Source organism: Leucopleurus acutus (assembly GCF_964270905.1).
Source record: "Leucopleurus acutus genome assembly, chromosome: 7".
NCBI classification, from domain to species: domain Eukaryota; kingdom Metazoa; phylum Chordata; class Mammalia; order Artiodactyla; family Delphinidae; genus Leucopleurus; species Leucopleurus acutus.
Genome location: NC_139150.1, coordinates 79,703,412 through 79,720,754, shown reverse-complemented (window position 1 = coordinate 79,720,754; position 17,343 = coordinate 79,703,412). Strand labels below are relative to the sequence as shown.

Here is a 17,343-nt window from a genome sequence, read left to right as displayed (position 1 = left end):
AGTGGTTATTATAAAGGACGGTATACAAAAATGAATTTCGAAGCATTTTATTAAAGATTTTACTTTAAATCGAGACACGTGTCAGATAAGCATGAGGTAAAGAACTGTATATGCATGGAATCAAATCCAGAGGAATTACAAATTTTCATTTATCCCGAAGATTTTGGGTATTTCTTCCTTAGCTGTCGTCGTGCAGCTACAGTTGATGCATAGATGACGTATCCCCAGGAGAGCAATACGACCGCGAGGAGCAACTAAGAAATGCAAGGGGAGGAGTAAAAGCAAAAACACGTGAGCGGCACTTCCTCCTCCCCCCCATCAAGTTGGTGGGAATTTTAGTGACAAACTCGTATAAATGTGGTTCCGGAAGCGAGTACACCAAGCCGCTCTTACGTAAGAAGCGGAAGAGCGTGTCCTCCCGGAAGAGGCGGAGTCGAGGTGAGGGAGTGAAAGGCTTAATTCAGCAATGGATTTTGGAGTTTCTGGGCGCTGAAAAAATAGCGGGCTTTCGCCCGCGGGCCTCAGGAGTCGACTCTGTGGAGCCCCTCCAGGCCCGGGACCTACCGCTGAATAAATCCGGTCCAGGGTGCGGCGACTCACTGGCTTCATGGTAAGGAGACGGCGGTGGTTCGCGGGCACGGGCGGAAGCCGCAGGCCCTAGAGTAACCTCCGGGGCGGTGGCTGCCGGGCGGCGGCGGCCATCTTTCAGCCGGGCGCGAGTGCCCGCCCACTCGCCTTCCGGTGCGTTTCCCCTCGGCTGGGCCGGCCTCTTCCGCCCGGAGCTGTGGGCGGTGTCACGTGACCCTGGGCCAAGCCCGCCTTTCGGGAAGGAGGTGAGAGAAACGAGAAAGTATGTTGGAAGTGTTTTTTGCCATTTAGAAGGATAGGCTTGACTCGTCAGCCGGTCTTCCTTCAGTTCCAGAGCAGTATTAATACGAGATAAGGTACCGTCGTGTGCATTTAAAAGTTTATTTGGAAAAATAATCCACGTTTTAAATGCTACGCCGACGTCTCGTGCTCAAAGAATTAATGTTTCCTCCCGGATCTGTTCCCACAATGTAGGTAGTTCGTGTATTCATCTTTGATGTAAACAAGAATACCACCCGCTTTCATATAACTGACGAATCGTTGTGGGAATCCCTGTTAATTGAGCTTTTCTTCAAGAAACAAGTCTTTGAGAACGCAATGGCTTGTTGATGTCAGTGATACTCTGAAGAAGAAATAACGTGGCATGAATTACTCGGCAGAATGTAGCTGCCAATCAACAAGTATTTATTGAACGTTTGTATGCTTAGGACGGTAGCACGATCAAATATTAAACCGAAGGACAGAGTTTGGCACGCGGAGCCAAGTTCAGCCCTGGAATATTCGGGATACTCACATTTGAGGCGAAGAATGGGGCAGAGGGCCGCTTTAAGCACCAGACGTTATGTCTCTATAATCTCAGCTGTCGCCTAAACAGAGTTTTAATGCAGATTTCGGAGAGTGGGGAAGGGTAAAAACGTTATCTGTTTTGGGAAGATTTCAAGGCCCTATTCTCTTAGGTTGAATCCCTGTTTATCCCTGTACTGGAGTTGATCTGTCTCTGAAAACTGTAGGCCTCTGATTTGGGTATTCCATTCGAATCCCGGTGTTGTTTCCTAACTCTGCAGCCGGAGGTAGTCCCTTAACCTCCGGGTAACTCAGTTCCTTTATCTATACACCAGATACAGCTTTAGAAACTTCTCACAGAGTTTGGTGAGGTTTAAATGAGACCAAGCTAGTTATCGTGTCTTCCGGGTAAATTAGAAGCGAACTTTAAACTAGTGCCCCTGTAATCCCCAGAGATTAGTAGCAGCCAGAGTGACGGTAAAATAGCGATTTCTGCCTCGGTGGGTCAGGCCTCTCTCATTCCAGGAGCGGAGGGGGTTGGGGGAAGGGCCGGGCTCGGGCCGAGCGCGCTAAGCCCCGCCTTCGGTGCCGGCGTCCTCTACCGCGCATGCGTTACGCAGGCGGGTGCTGTGTTTTGACTTGCTGGGGGTCGCGGAGTGGGTTTCGCTTTCTGCCACCGCTTTCTGCCACCACCCCCAAGCAACCATTGGTGATGAGCTCTTTACGTCGCAGGGGTCGCAGCAGCCGCCGGGGTCTCCGCTCTCTCGCGAGGAGGGTGAAGCGCCCCTGCCTACTCCCGCTCCTGAGGGCCGGCGGAGAAGTCGCCGGGTTCGCCTTCGCGGGTCCTGCCGTCACCGACCCAGCTTTCTGGGCCGTCGGGAGCTTGCTACGAGCTCCCCAGCCGGGCCTGCGCCGGTATCCTCCGAGGTGAGTGAGATCGGGAACAATGGGGCGCCGGGGTCGGAAGGGCTGGGCGATCTGGAGCTCCCGCCTGCAGCTAGGCCCAGGGTCGAGGGAGCTTCGTTCCGGGCCTGAGGCGCAGTGGCTGCCCGGCAGGCCGGCGTCCCGGCGGCTCCCGCCGCGCACCTGTGGATCCGTGCCGGTGGACGGGGGAGGGCTGCTTTCCGAGAAGCACTCCCGAGGGCGCCAGCCCAGCCGTGTACTGGAAGGAGATTGGTCTCCGGGGGAAAAAGGCGACACAAAACACAAAACGTTAGAGTCTGAGTCTTGGCATCGCCGCTGTCAGAGATGTGACCTTGGGCGGGCCCCTAACCTCTCTGAGTATGTCTGTAAAACGGGAGTAACGGTATTTTAGTTCGTTGTGATTATGTAAGGTACGCGGTTCTTATCTTAGATCCTGGCAGGTGGCAGTTCTCAACCAAAGGAAGTGACTGTCGCCGTGACTGTTAGAGTTTGTGCACTGTTTACACCCCGTGAGCCTGTGACTTCTTCATCCATCAAGTCAGCGCCGCTTTCCTCACGGGCTGCTGATTGGTAGACTGGAAGGGGGCAGTACTGAGATGAGGCAAATAGTGATTTGAGAGGAAAAGTGAATAGAATTTTTGGTAGGTAATTTTAAAGATTGTTTAAGATAAATTCAGAAAGAGTTACCGAAGATTTAAGTTAGTAGCGGTGAGGGTTGGGCTTTTTAGCTTGTTTTTAGTCAATGACTTTGAAAGCTACAGAGTCAGCCAAAGCAGTCATGCTTATCTGGAATGAGTGGCTTTAGAGGGGAATGGTTCCCAAGCAATTCTTTTTATTGCTGAAACTGGAATTAAAATCGTAGGGTCTGGTCAGTATTTAAGTTTTCTAGGGTCTGGTTAGTAGATACTATAACTTCTGTTTGATTTCTTGGAATTGGTGATTAGATTGCAGTTCAGAGACGTACATGATTTCTTTAAGGTCACAAAAGATTGGGCCCAAATTGTTTTTAATATTTGGTATATTTCTAGTTCATCCACTTGTGAACCCTTTTTAGCCACGTTGCTTGGATATATTAAGTACAATATTGATATTAATATGAAAATTATTTAGTTGTTATAGACTGTCATCTTTCTGGGCATTTTATAATCAGTTATGGATGATGGAAATGATCAAAATTAACTTTATTTTCACATAACATAGGAAAACAATATTAAGTTCTTACAGCCCACTAAGCACTTTGCTACGGGTTTATGTGGAATATATCCCTTCACACAGGCACCTTTTCAGGTGGGTACTGTTACTCAGCCTGTTTTAGAATTGAGAAAATGTAAGATTTTGTGAAATAAAATAACTTCCTCAAGATCACGCCATTAGTAAGTGGTTTTGATTCTCAGCCCTGGCTCTACATTAGAATTAACATCACTCCGTCAGTGTAATCAGCCAGTGATTAAATTGTATATACAGTGATAATTTAAGGAATGCCGTAGAAGATGACTTTTATAGGAAGTCTGGTTTTATTAAATATTTAATTCTGCAGAGCATTCCTACTTTGTATCCCTGTGCAGTTTTTTAAATGTCCGGTTTGTGGTCTAATTTAGATTCTAGCCTCCCGACTCTTTATCACCCTCCACCTGTCCACCCCCACCCCCATCCCTTTTCCCTAGATATGTATGCTTGTTGATTATCTGAAATTTCCCCCAACATGTGATATGGAGGGTTCTTATCCCTGTTAAAGCCAACACATTTGAAGATTTGGGGAAGGGAAGGTTTTGCTTAATCAATTTATTCTAAAGATGGTAAACTTTATTTAGAATTTGGGAGGCAGTTAAGGAAAGGGGTTCAGAAGAACTGATTAACTTATCCCCTATGGGGAAATTAATTTGAAGTCCTAATTCCTAGAGTGCTCAGATAGAGAAACTTTTTTTTTTTTTTATTGCGGTACGCGGGCCTCTCACTGTTGTGGCCTCTCCCGTTGCGGAGCACAGGCTCCGGACGCGCAGGCTCAGCAGCCATGGCTCACGGGCCTAGCTGCTCCGCGGCATGTGGGATCTTCCCGGAGCGGGGCACGAACCCGTGTCCCCTGCATCGGCAGGCGGACTCTCAACCACTGCGCCACCAGGGAAGCCCGGGATAGAGAAACTTTTATCACAGACTTCTTCTAGAACCTGAAGCACTAAATCTATCATCAGGTCCACCTTTGCTACGTGACCCGGAACTCTCCCGCAGACCTCAAATCTTAAATCTGTCTGCTAGCCATCCCTGTTCTATGCCTTAATTTGTATTTTTGAAACAGTTTTGTTGAGATATAATTTATATTTCATCCATAAAGTTCACTTCTTTAAAATATAAAATACAGTGGTGTTTAGTGTATTTATGGAGTATATTTGTGCAACTCTAATTGAACATTTTCATCATCCTAGAAAGAAACCTCATACCCCTGCCCCCTGCAACCACCATTCTGCTTTCTATCCATTTGCCTATGCTGTAAATTTCCTATAAAATAGCATACAACATGTGATCTTTTGTGATTGATATTTTTTCATTTAGCATAATGAAAAAACTCATCCATGTTGTAGCATGTGTCAGTACTTTATTCCTTTTTATTGTCAAATATTCCATTGTATGGAGATTCCATATTCATCAGTTGATGGGTATTTGGGTTATTTCCACTTTTAAGCTCTTAGGACAAACACTGCTATGACTCTTCACTTAAAAGTTTTTGTGTGGGCATGTTTTTGTTTCTCTTGCATGGATAGGTGTGGAGTTGCTGGGTCATGTGGTAATTCTACTTCATTTGAATTAGCAAATATTTTAATTTTAGTATTTAGTGATGATTTTGAAAGAGTAAATCCTTTATATGATGATTTATATTCATTGCTATTATTTGGTGTTTCCGATGAATACCATTCTTTGTACCGAAAGATATTCCTGTATAGAAATACAAAACAGGACTAATAATTTGTTCTTTTTTACCTACTATGGATGATGTTACTCATCATTCTTTAGACTGCTGCTGTCAATTTGGTTAACAGACTTATAAAACTAGGGAAGGGAGGACTAAAATTCCATTTAAAAAATTATGATTAGTTGAGATTTTGTTTTATTTGAACTTCAGGTTATTACCAAATAATTTTTTTTAATGAATGCATTCTGGGTTGTAATTTTTATGTGAACTGGAAATGTTTAGTAAACACTAAAATCCTGTATTCCAAAGAAACAAATTAAGATAAAATGTATTAACTTGAATTTCACCAGTCTTTTTAAAATTCTAATTATCCCTTTTTTATATAGAAGAGCAAACTAAAGTCCAGAGTTAATGTGGATTTCTCCAGTTGATGGAGTTAGTTTTAGGTGAAACCTGGTCTTCAATCCAGATCTGATAATCTCTCCAGTGCCCTGTTCACTCTTCACTCCTTCCCCTAATGCACATGCACAGTCTCTTATCCTAATGGTTTTTATTATAAAGATTTTTTTTCTCCTGAGTAGGAGAATTTAAAAGTATTAGAAGTAGGGGGAGATGCTGAGAAATTTATATAATATTAAGGTTCCAGACTTTAAATATATTAGCAAAAATGCAATTAGTATTAATATATTTATAATTCTCTTCTATTTAAGAACAATGGTAATTTTTACATTTCCACTCTAGAAACAGAGGACTGGAAGTATTTGGAACCCCCTGAAGAAACTTGCTCAGCGTTAATTGGTTTCCTATTAAGTTATAGCTCTGAGAAAGCTAAGATGCCCTAGATGAGCAAGTTTAATTTGAAGTCTATGGTGAAGTACTTATATTTTACAATAATATTGATAGGTTTTTATCGCGGGCTTTATTTGTTTTTGTTAGACCTAGGTATGGCCAGTGAGTTTCTTGTTTAGAAAATTGCAATTCTATTATTTGACTAGATAGCAGTTGACTCATGATGGGACTTTCTGTGATGGTGGAGAAAGATCAGTAATAGGCCCAGGAAAACATAAAGGAAGAAACTAATATATAACATCTATAAAATGATTAGTATAGAAAGCATCTAAAGAGGGATTTTTAAGATAACAAGGCCAAAATGTAATGCAACTAGATTTCAGCTCTGGAAAATTCATTTTGTAAGTTATGGGTCTATATAAACTGACAAATTTAAAGCAAACAGAACTAATCTTTAAGATTCTAGTGATCCTTGTGAGAAAAGGTAAGGAAGGAGGCTGAAAACATGATTTCAAGGTACTTAGTGACTGACTGGATTAAAAGGCAAAGAAAAGCTTCTTAGGGATGCTGAAAGGAGTCCGTGATGAACTGAATATAATAGTGTAGTAAGAATAGTGTAGTATATCAGTAGTGTAGTAATAATAACAGCAACTAACATTTACTCAGCAGTTGCTATAAGCCAGGCACTGCCCATGAGTGCTTTTATATTTTGTTATTTCATTTAATCTTCACTAACAGATCCTTTTTTCTGTGTGAAAGAATCTTCCACTAAAAACCACAGAATTGGTTCAAATAGGTGAACTTTCTGGTATGCAAATTTTCTCCCTAAAGCTATTTTTAAAGATACATGTATAATACTACAAACAAAACAATTGAGTAGTCCGTAGTGTTTGGGGCATATGTATGCAAGATATAAAACCATGTGTAGAAATAACTCCCAACTGAGAATTATGATATTTTTGGGTTTTGTTTTCTAGAGAAGGATGGCAGGGGCGGCGGGGAAGCACATAAACGGACATTTAAAAAAATCTGGAAAAACCATGAGAAAATGTTAGCTGCTAACTCTGAGTGGAGGATACATGGGTACTTGGTATATTTTCTTTTGTACTTTTTTGTATATATCAAATTATTTTTTAAAAAAGAATAATAGGATATTATATAATATTTGAGAGCTTACTGTGGACCAGGCACTTTTTCTAAGGGCTTTTTTTTTTTTTTTTAAAACATCTTTACAAATCTTGTGAGGCAGGTTCAAGTATCAGTGAGCTACAGATGAAATTGAAGCATAAGGACGGTAACTAGTAACTAATCCATAGTCACACTGGTAATATGGCAGCAGGATTCAAACCCAGGAAATCTGACTTTAGAGCTTGTGCTTTAAGTACTGTATTACTATGCTACACTGCCCTTTTATGTTACAAAGACAATAAACTACTTAACTATTTTTACCAAAGTATGTTTCACAGTCATTTGCATTTTTTTCAGATTTAGTCATTTCTTTTTTATCAGGTTACTGATGTATTTTTTTCCCTTTTACAGATAATGGCATCAGCCGCTAAGGAATTTAAAATGGACAACTTTTCACCTAAAGCTGGCACTAGCAAATTGCAACAGACAGTACCAGCTGATGCATCTCCTGATTCTAAGTGTCCTATATGCTTGGATAGATTTGATAATGTGTCTTACTTAGATCGCTGTTTACATAAGTTCTGTTTTCGCTGTGTACAGGAGTGGTCAAAAAACAAAGCTGAATGTCCACTATGTAAACAGCCCTTTGATTCTATTTTCCATTCTGTGAGGGCAGAAGACGACTTCAAGGAGTATGTCCTAAGGCCTTCATACAATGGTTCTTTTGCTACCCCTGATGTTCGACGATTCCGCTATCGTACAACTATGACAAGGGAACGAAGTGCTTCTATTTATTCACCTAATAGTACCATGAATAGAAGAACAACAACTCCACCAGATAGTGGAGTAATATTTGAAGGGTTAGGCATTTCAGCAAGACCTAGAGATGGTGAAATTCCTCCATTTATGAGACAGATTGCAATACGGAGGCCAGCTACTGCAGATGAAAGATCTTTGCGGAAAATTCAAGAACAGGATATTATTAATTTTAGGCGAACTCTCTATCGTGCTGGTGCTCGAGTTAGAAATATTGAAGATGGTGGCCGCTATAGGGATATTTCAGCTGAATTTTTCCGTAGAAATCCGGCTTGCCTTCACAGATTAGTCCCCTGGTTAAAACGTGAACTCACAGTTCTCTTTGGAGCTCATGGATCATTAGTGAATATTGTCCAGCATATCATCATGAGTAATGTTACTCGCTATGACTTGGAGAGTCAGGCATTTGTGTCTGATTTAAGGCCATTTTTACTTAATCGGACTGAGCATTTTATACACGAATTTATCAGTTTTGCCCGATCTCCATTTAACATGGCAGCCTTTGACCAGCATGCAAATTATGATTGTCCTGCTCCTTCATATGAAGAAGGTAGCCATTCTGATTCTTCGGTCATAACAATATCTCCCGATGAAGCAGAGACCCAAGAGCTGGACGTTAATGTAGCTACTGTTAGTCAGGCACCATGGGATGATGAAACTCCAGGGCCATCTTATTCAAGCTCAGAGCAGGTACATGCTGCCATGTCTTCCCTTTTAAATACTTCCGACAGTTCAGATGAAGAACTTGTAACAGGAAGAGCCACATCTCAGATGCAAGCAGTACAAACCAATGATGACATAAATAATGACAGTGATTCTTCTTCAGATAATTGTGTCATTGTTGGGTTTGTTAAACCACTAGCTGAGAGGACCCCAGAACTTGTTGAACTGTCCTCTGATTCTGAGGAGTTAGGTTCCTATGAGAAAATGGAGACCGTGAAGGCGCAAGAACAAGAGCAGTCTTACAGTTCTGGTGATAGTGATGTTAGTAGATGTTCATCTCCACACTCTGTCCTTGGAAAGGATGAACAAATAAATAAAGGTCATTGTGATTCTGGTACAAGAATCAAATCAAAGAAGGAAGAGAAACAGTCTGTATCATTGTCCTCTCCCAGAGACCTGAGCTCATCCATCAGAGGAGACAGAGTATATTCCCCATATACCCGCAGACACAGAAGGAGGGGAAGATCCAGAAGTTCAGATTCATGTTCCCAGAGTAGGAGTGGGCATGATCAGAAGAATCATAGGAAGCATCATGGGAAGAAAAGAATGAAAAGCAGACGATCCAGAAGCAGGGAGAGTAGCAGACCCAGAGGTAGAAGAGACAAAAAGAGGTCAAGAACTAGAGATAGCAGTTGGTCAAGAAGAAGCCAAACTCTATCTCTAAGTAGTGAAAGCACAAGCAGATCAAGATCTCGTAGCAGTGATCGTGGTAAAAGAAGGTCACGGAGCAGAAATCGAGATCGTTACTATTTAAGAAATAATTATGGAAGCAGATACAAGTGGGAGTATACTTACTATAGTAGAAACAAGGACAGGGATGGCTATGAATCATCTTACAGGAGGAGGACTCTGTCCAGAGCTCATTATTCCAGACAATCTTCAAGTCCAGAATTTAGAATTCAGTCTTTTTCTGAAAGAACAAATGCTAGAAAAAAAAATAATCACAGTGAAAGGAAATATTACTACTATGAAAGGCATAGATCAAGGAGCCTATCTAGTACTAGATCAAAGACTGCATCTACAGGGCCTGACCGGGTGAGAAATGAAAAGCCTGGTGGGAAACGAAAATACAAAACACGGCATTTGGAGGGTTCTAACGATGTGGCTCAACCATCTCGGGAATTTGCTTCTAAAGTAAAGGAAGGTCATTACTCAAAATCTTCATCAAAATTGGATGGAAGCTACAAAAATGAGAGTGACAGCTTTTCAGATAGCCGATCATCAGACAGAGAGACAAAGCACAAGAGAAGAAAAAGGACCCGGAGCCTAAGTGTAGAGATAGTTTATGAAGGGAAAGCTACCGATACAACTAGACACCATAAAAAGAAAAAGAAAAAACATAAGAGGAAGCATAAAAAACACCATGGCGATAATGCTTCACGTTCCCCAGTTGTGATTACCATTGACAGTGACAGTGATAAGGATTCTGAAGTAAAGGAGGATACAGAATGTGACCTTAGTGGTCCTCAAGACCCTCTACAAAACGAATTTTTGGTTCCTTCCTTGGGACCATTTGAAACTAAAGATGTAGTTACAATAGAAGATGAATTTGGTGTCCTGGGCAAGGAGTGTGACATTACCACACTTAATAACAACTTGAATAATGCCAACAAAACTGTAGATAATATTTCACCCCAGGCAGCTTCAATTGAACAGACTCTTGATGTAAGAGAAGAGAGCACCTTTGCCTCTGATTTGGAGAGCCATCCCAGTAATGTCTCTTATCAAACTGAGTCATCAAGGCGATTGCCATCTCCACGGATATCATTAATGTCAGTGTCTCTTGGTAGAGACCATGATATGTCTTAAAACTGCCAAAGCGTCTCATTGAGAATTCTGGTGGTATAAAAAGGAAAAAAAAAAAAGAACAATGTCATCTACTGCAGTCTGTTTAAAGATGACACTTGGTGAAAAAACTCTTTTCCCCCTTAAAAATATTTTGTGTAGGGCTTCCCTGGTGGCACAGTGGTTGAGAGTTCGCCTGCCGATGCAGGGGACATGGGTTCGTGTCCTGGTCTAGGAAGATCCCACATGCCGCGGAGTGGCTGGGCCTGTGAGCCATGGCCGCTGAGCCTGCGCGTCCGGAGCCTGTGCTCTGCAACGGGAGAGGCCATAACAGTGAGAGGCCCACGTACCGCAAAAAAAAAAAAAAAAAAAAAATTTTGTGATTTTTTTTTTTTTTGTGTGTGTGTGTGTTAAAAATTTGTAAAAATCATTATTTGTTCAAAAAATATGTATGTCCCACCCTCAGAGATATGCACTTTTAAGTGAAGAAAATGATATTGCTAGCAGTTTATTTAAAACTTGGGATCCTTTTTAAATAAAAAATATAAATTTTAGAAGTTATTTCATAAAGCCATATGGTATTGACATATTTTTAAAGTAGTCAATGAGTATTTTTGAATTTTTTTTTGAGAGTTATTCTGGAAATGTGTTATAAGCTAGGAGAATCCCTTTGGACAGTCTTTATTTTTCTTCTTAAAAATTTGTATGATTCAAACCATTTCTTCAGGTTAAATTGAGGAATTTTATCTGCACAGTTTATCTTGACATCTGCCAAAAGAAAACTTTAAATATTTCCTTTATATACTTGTTTATCTGGACTGCCAGTAAAGCAAATGTGTATTCAACAAAAGAAAAAATAAAACAGTAACACTTTAAAACAATCCAAAAATTTTCCTTTGCAGTATTGATTGTTTTTTAAATCAAATTATTTTAGTGGAGCTAAACTCTTGTAAATAGTTAAGGATATCCTTGTGTTATAAATACTGAATTTCACAGTTTTAATGTGAACTACATTTAACCTCACAGTTTTAGTGATTATTTTAGTTCTTTAATCTGATTATGAAGAGTATCTTAATTTGCTGTCTTCAGCAAAATGCGGTTATGTAGTATGTAGCTTGCTAAAAACAAAAAATCCCTTGCTTGACTTCTTTTATATTGGTAGTTCTTTTACACAAAGTGGCTGTGTTTATGTTTTATTCTGGTTTAGAGATGATAAAAACTGCTGTACCTCTATAGCCTGATGTAGGATTGCCAGTGAACAGCAGAACTTGAATGAGATCTAAATTTAGCCGTCACTTTGCCTTGCTCCCATGTTCATTCATTGTTCAACAGAAATTGGAATGTCTGCTGTGTGTGGCAGGTTTTTAGGGATTCAGTGACAGAACAAAGCAGGTATGCTCCCTTTTCTCATGGGAGATATATATATATATATAGATATATATATATATATATATATATATATATAAAAACATTACAAACTATAAGCTCTCTGGAGACAAAGTATAATTTCCTGTAAGAGCATACAGTGGGGGCCTAATCTCAGGTGGAAGTAGTGGTTGAACTGAAATCCAGAGAACAAGTAGATATTAACTAGGAGTAGAGTTGTCAGCAAAGGGGATGTGCAGAGATCCAAAGGCAGAAAGGGAGTCTGGCATATTCTAAGGACTAAAAGAAGCAGGCTTAGCTAAAGGACAGAGAGTGAGGGACCAAGCTTTGTAGGCCCCGCTAAGAGTTTGTGTTTATCCTAAGGGCAGTAGGAAACTGGTTTATAAAGTAATGAGAATCTAAAGTTGACACAATTTTAGTAAGCCCAGATGTTGAGACATTGTGGGATGATTATAGCTGATCAAAGAATATACTTTGAAATTATGAAATGACTGTAGTTTTTCTTAAGTATTAAAAATGTAAGAATGCTGTTGTATTCCACATTCTGCTTTTGCATGATATTTTAGTGAATACCCATCTTAATACATGGCACCATCACATCATCCTCTTAGGTGTTCAAGCCAAAAATTTCCAAGTCTTTGATTCTTCGTTCTCCTTCAGCCCTCTCATCCAGTCACTAAATCTTGGTCACTAGATACTTTTCTAATATTTCTAATGTGTCTGTACCATCATCCAGTCTAGGCAGCCGTGATCTCTCACCTGTACTACCATAATGGGTCTGCCTGCATCCACTGTTTACCTCCATCCATTCTTGATGTAGCTTTCAAAAGACCTTTAAAAACATTTTTTTTCCCCTTTCATTCTACTTAAAATCCTTCAGTAGCTTCCTATTATTCTTAGGATATTTATTAAAAGGAAACAAAAGTCCAACATAATATGGATTACAGATCTCTGCTTCATTAGACTCTAGTCCATCTTTAGCTTTTCTCTCACTTCATTTGTGCTCTGGCCACACTAGCCAGCTTCAGGTCTGTGGAGGTGCTGCTCCCTACTAATTCAGAGCCTTCATGCATAGCATTTTTCTTCTGCTGGGAACTGAATTCTCTGGCTAAACTAGGTTAATTTTAAAGTGTGCCCCTCCACTCCATTATTTCCTCTCAATTACTTCCTCTTAACAACCCTGGACTCCTTTAGGCTATGCATCACAAGTTGCAGTTGATTGCTAATGTCTTCTCTCTCACCAGTCTGAAAGTTCTTTGGCAACTGTGTGTGTTCTGCTATATCCCTTCTCTCTTTTCTTTCACATAGGATATGCTTAAAGCGCTTATTGGGTGGATGTATAGGTGCTAGAGATTTTTTTAAATTGGCTAAGACCTGCTTTCTGCTTTCACAGAGCTATACTTTCTATAAACTTTCAACCTAACTGCATTCGTTTAGCCTATTCATCCAAATTTGTTGTCCATGAGACATTTCGTTTTACCTCAGGTTTTCAGTGTTTTTGTGACTTATTTCTGTAAAGGAAATGCAACTAGGCATTTGCACTTGCTCATTCATTGGGCAAGCACTTGCTCAGTCTCATCCTCGGATTCACAACTGGGAAACTTGTTATCATTACTTCCTTGTCTAAATAGTCCAATTTGGCCTTGCCTCTTGGGGGAGGCAACCCAAGGGCTTCCCTAACCCATCTAGTTTGTAGTAACAATAGGTGGTGTGTACAGAGGAGCAGAATTTATGCAAGGTCAGCTGATGTCCTGTACTTACTGGGAATTATTTTTACATCACGGGGAATAATTGCAGTCCCCTCTACCGTAGGCTGTGGACACCTGAGCCAGCCGGTAATGCATCTCTGGACTTGGAAAATTTTTTCAGAAGGTGCTTTGGGGTACTGGAAACCACCAGCACCCATTGTCCCCACGAATTGGGGCAGGGGATGAGAAATGGAAAGGGGTTCCTCCACACAAACCAGATTTCATCAGGATTCAGAGCATGGATCCATTTCTGTTGTTTGTTTTTTTTTTAATTTATTCATTCATTTATTTTTGGCCACACTGCGCGTCATGTGGGATCTTAGTTCCCCGACACGGATCAGACCCGGGCCAAGACAGTGGAAGCGTGGAGCCCTAATCATTGGACCACCAGGGAATTCCTGAGCATGGATCCATTTCTAACATTAAGCTCATTAGACCTGTGTACTATCGAAATGGTGACATTTTAAATTACTATGATAATGTAGAGACTAGAAATTGTATAGACACGTCTGGTGATTGGTGCTTTTAGGAAAACCCACATGGGCATGTAAATCATAATCATTATGTAACCTACTCTCAAATGGTTCTAGAAGATGCGTATATAGTTGGAGAGGAGTAATGATAAGTTGTGGTACAATTTAAAAATTGGTGAACGAGGGTAAAACATACAGAAATCCTTTGTACTCCTTGTAATTTTCATGTAAGTTTGAAATAGTTTCAAAAGTGCTTCTTTAGGCCTGCAAGGTTGCCTGCATGTGAGAATGTGTCAGTGAGTTATTAGCCTTGTATATCCTGCAAAAGGGAGAAAAAATCACAAAGGCAAACATGTGACTGTTAAAGCCACTTTCTCCGTGAGAAAGAACGGAAGTCACTAGACAATCTACTCTTGATTCCATGCTCAGAAGCAAGCTTGTGAGGGTATAAAACCAAAGAAAGGAGAGTTTGCTTTAGTTTTAAAATTTCAGGTGGGAGGGAGAGAAGATTTTGGGGGAAGGAGGCCCTAGAATGGGGAGAAGTTGAAAATAAAGGAGAACGGTAAGTGCTGTAGCAAAGGGGATCCAGAAAACGGGTATGTGAATTAATAATGGGTATAGAAGCAGAGGCGAGTCTTATTCCAAAGTGGCAGAAGGAAGTAAAAATGCAGAGAGACACTGGTGGGTAGATGATTAAGGTGAGGTAGTTCATTCTCTAAAGCCTCTCTTTTCTCCATGAAGTAGGAAGCAATGCCATCTTCTGAGAAAGATGCATCCCGAGTAGGATTGGGCTTGAGGAGAGGAGTGGAAAAATGTTCCTTGAGGGTCGTGGAGAGAGGCTTAGTTAAGAATTGCTGATGAGTTTTGAGGTCTCACCTGAGATACTGGGATGTTTAAATTTATGGGACCCTGAAATTTGTGATTTTGCCCTGGTAGCATTCAACAATATGGAAATAGAAGCAGAAACTAATGTTGGACATCTAGTATGCATTCAGTATTTCTACAGTGAATGAACAAATGGATGTATGGTTGACGTATCGCTGAATGTAAGTAGTCAAAAAAGGGGCAAGGGAGTTGAGGGAGATACTGGTGAGTGTAGATGAATTGGTGCATTCTGGTGTCTGGGCTGTGTAGGGAAGGAAGTGAAGCTATGAGGTGACCATTATACTTAGAGAACAGTGAGATATCAGGGGATTTATTTTCCAGTGAGGTTCAAGTAGGCATAGTGGGGATAGGAGTAAGAAGACTGAAAAAATATTTTAGAGAGCACCGAATTCTAGCCATGACTGGAAGTAACGAAAATGGGTGGAGGTGAAGGTGATTGGAATTGAGGATAATGATCTATGAGGCAGTCAAGTATTCTCTACTTGGAAGAACACTCTGGATGATGGTGGGAGATACAGGATGGACAAGAAAATGGTAGTTGTGTCACTGGTATTATATCTTGTCCTTTACACTCATGTTCTGCAGCAGCAGCTGACTCATGCACAGAAGAGAACCAAAGCTTGGTAAATGATTAATTCCTCATTTTGAGTTTTCAGTCAATACCTGAATCTCTTAAGTATTGGAAAACAGTGTTATATGGCCACTTAAAAAAGTCCAGTTGCTTGTTACAATGTCATGGAAATTAGTAAATTATTTCCTACTTTACTTGCAAGGATATTGGGTGGTAAATACCATTGAATCTGTGCCTGAGAAAAGCAAGTAAATTCTTTCCTACTTTACTTTGCAAGGATATTGGGGAACGGTAAATACCATTGGATCTGTGCATGAGAAAAGCAAGTGGTAAGGGAAATAGAATTCAACTTAGGCCAAGGCCTGAGTCTAAATTCATCCCAGTAGGAGCCGCAACTGCGATGTTTGCCAGAACATTAGGTGGTGTGCTTTCTATAGACATGGGGCAAAATTAAAGCATCTAGTATTTGCCTGGTGTAGGCTGGCTTCTGTTTCTCTGAAAGATCATCTGCACTTCATATAGGTGAACAGTTCTCTCCTAGGCAAGAGGCTATCTCTTTGCTTTTCTATCTGTAAAATTCATTTATTCATCAGATGCTGTGTACCTGTGGACCAAGATTATGCTAAATGCTAGGGTTATAAGGATGAATAGGAGGGCACCAACAAGAATTTTAAAGAAGGTGGGGTTGGAACAATTAGTCTTGCTCTTAAGAAACAAGTAGAGATAATGTAGAAGGTTTGGAGTGGGGAAAGTCTCAGTAAAAAACTGTTTGAGAAGCCCTTTGCAGTAGTTCAAACCAGAAATCAAAAGGGCCTGTGGAACAGTGAAAATAGGGATCCAGGAGACGCTAGATTGAGTAGATTTCTGGGGTAGATGAGATGAGATTTGGGCACCATTTTGATGGGAATGGGCTGTGAGAGGCACATGGTGACAATATTCAAGGTAGGAAATACAGAAATAGGGACAGTTGGGGGAGGAAAAAGAGTTCAGTTTGAGACTGTTTGAGTTGCCTAGAGCTGTGCTGTCCAGTATAGTAGCCACTGGCCACATGTGGGTATTGACCACTTGAAATATGGCTAGTGAAACTGAGGAACTTTGGAATTTTATTTACGTTTAGTAGCCACATGAAGCTTGTGGCTACCATATTGGCCAGTACAGGTAGAAAGCATTTCTGTCACCTCAGAAAATTCTTTGTACAGCATGGAATAGAGCATACCATGCAGATGAAGATTTCTAGTGGGTAGCTGGAAATAGGAGTGTGCATCTTGGAGAAAAAAATGGGGCTAGAGAGATGATTTAAGAGTCACTGGGAATAGAGTAGTAATGAAGCGGTGGGAATGGATGAGATCTCCCAGAGAGGGGAGGTAGAGCAAGAAGAGAAGCAGACATAGGTGAGAATTCTAGGGAACACAACCTTAAGGAGGCTGATGAAGAGATGCTTTCAAAAGAGACTGAAAAGTGTTTCTTCTAGTGCCATGTACTTTTTTTTTTTTGGCCTCCAATTTTGTCTTGTATCTCCTGTGCTAAATGCAGTGTCCTGCGCACAGTAGGGCGTAAGCAGATTTTCCAAGAACTTACTCAAGTTCTTGAGAGTACCTCACTGTTAGCTTCATGTGATCATTGTATCAGGAAACGTTGCTCTGGGTAGAGCAGGTGAGGCCGCCTCCGAGGATATCTAATATGGTCTAGACAGAGTACAGCACTAGGAATGACAGTCTTTTGACCTTACTCAATCACCCTCTTTCGTTAACACTTTTCCTTCATGCCCAGCTATGATTTTCTGGATTAGGTTTAAATCAATTCCTTGCAATACCCTCCAACTCTCTTGCCTTTCTGTCC

At 40.8% G+C, this 17,343-nt stretch overlaps 1 protein-coding gene across 3 annotated transcripts; it reads left to right on the top strand.

The window, feature by feature from the left end:
• Positions 1 to 454: 454 nt before the first annotated feature.
• TOPORS (TOP1 binding arginine/serine rich protein, E3 ubiquitin ligase) lies at positions 455 to 11,318 on the top strand. Of its 3 annotated transcripts, none has more exons than XM_082842558.1 (3): positions 455 to 610; positions 2,104 to 2,298; positions 7,529 to 11,318. In XM_082842558.1, exons 1-3 carry the CDS (start codon positions 608 to 610, stop codon positions 10,463 to 10,465), a joined length of 3,135 nt encoding a protein of 1,044 aa, XP_082698684.1. In that variant the 5' UTR covers positions 455 to 607; the 3' UTR covers positions 10,466 to 11,318. The 3 variants fall into 3 exon arrangements, with proteins under 3 accessions (XP_082698684.1, XP_082698686.1, XP_082698685.1); XM_082842560.1 differs by lacking the exon at positions 455 to 610 and adding an exon at positions 896 to 1,058; XM_082842559.1 differs by lacking the exons at positions 455 to 610; positions 2,104 to 2,298 and adding an exon at positions 6,846 to 7,072.
• Positions 11,319 to 17,343: the final 6,025 nt, after the last annotated feature.

What these genes read in the sequence shown, in the direction of transcription:
- TOPORS (XM_082842558.1), top strand. An exon ending in CTGCGCCGGTATCCTCCGAG is followed by an intron (nt 2,299 to 7,528) that starts GTGAGTGAGATC and finishes TCCCTTTTACAG; the next exon opens with ATAATGGCATCAGCCGCTAA.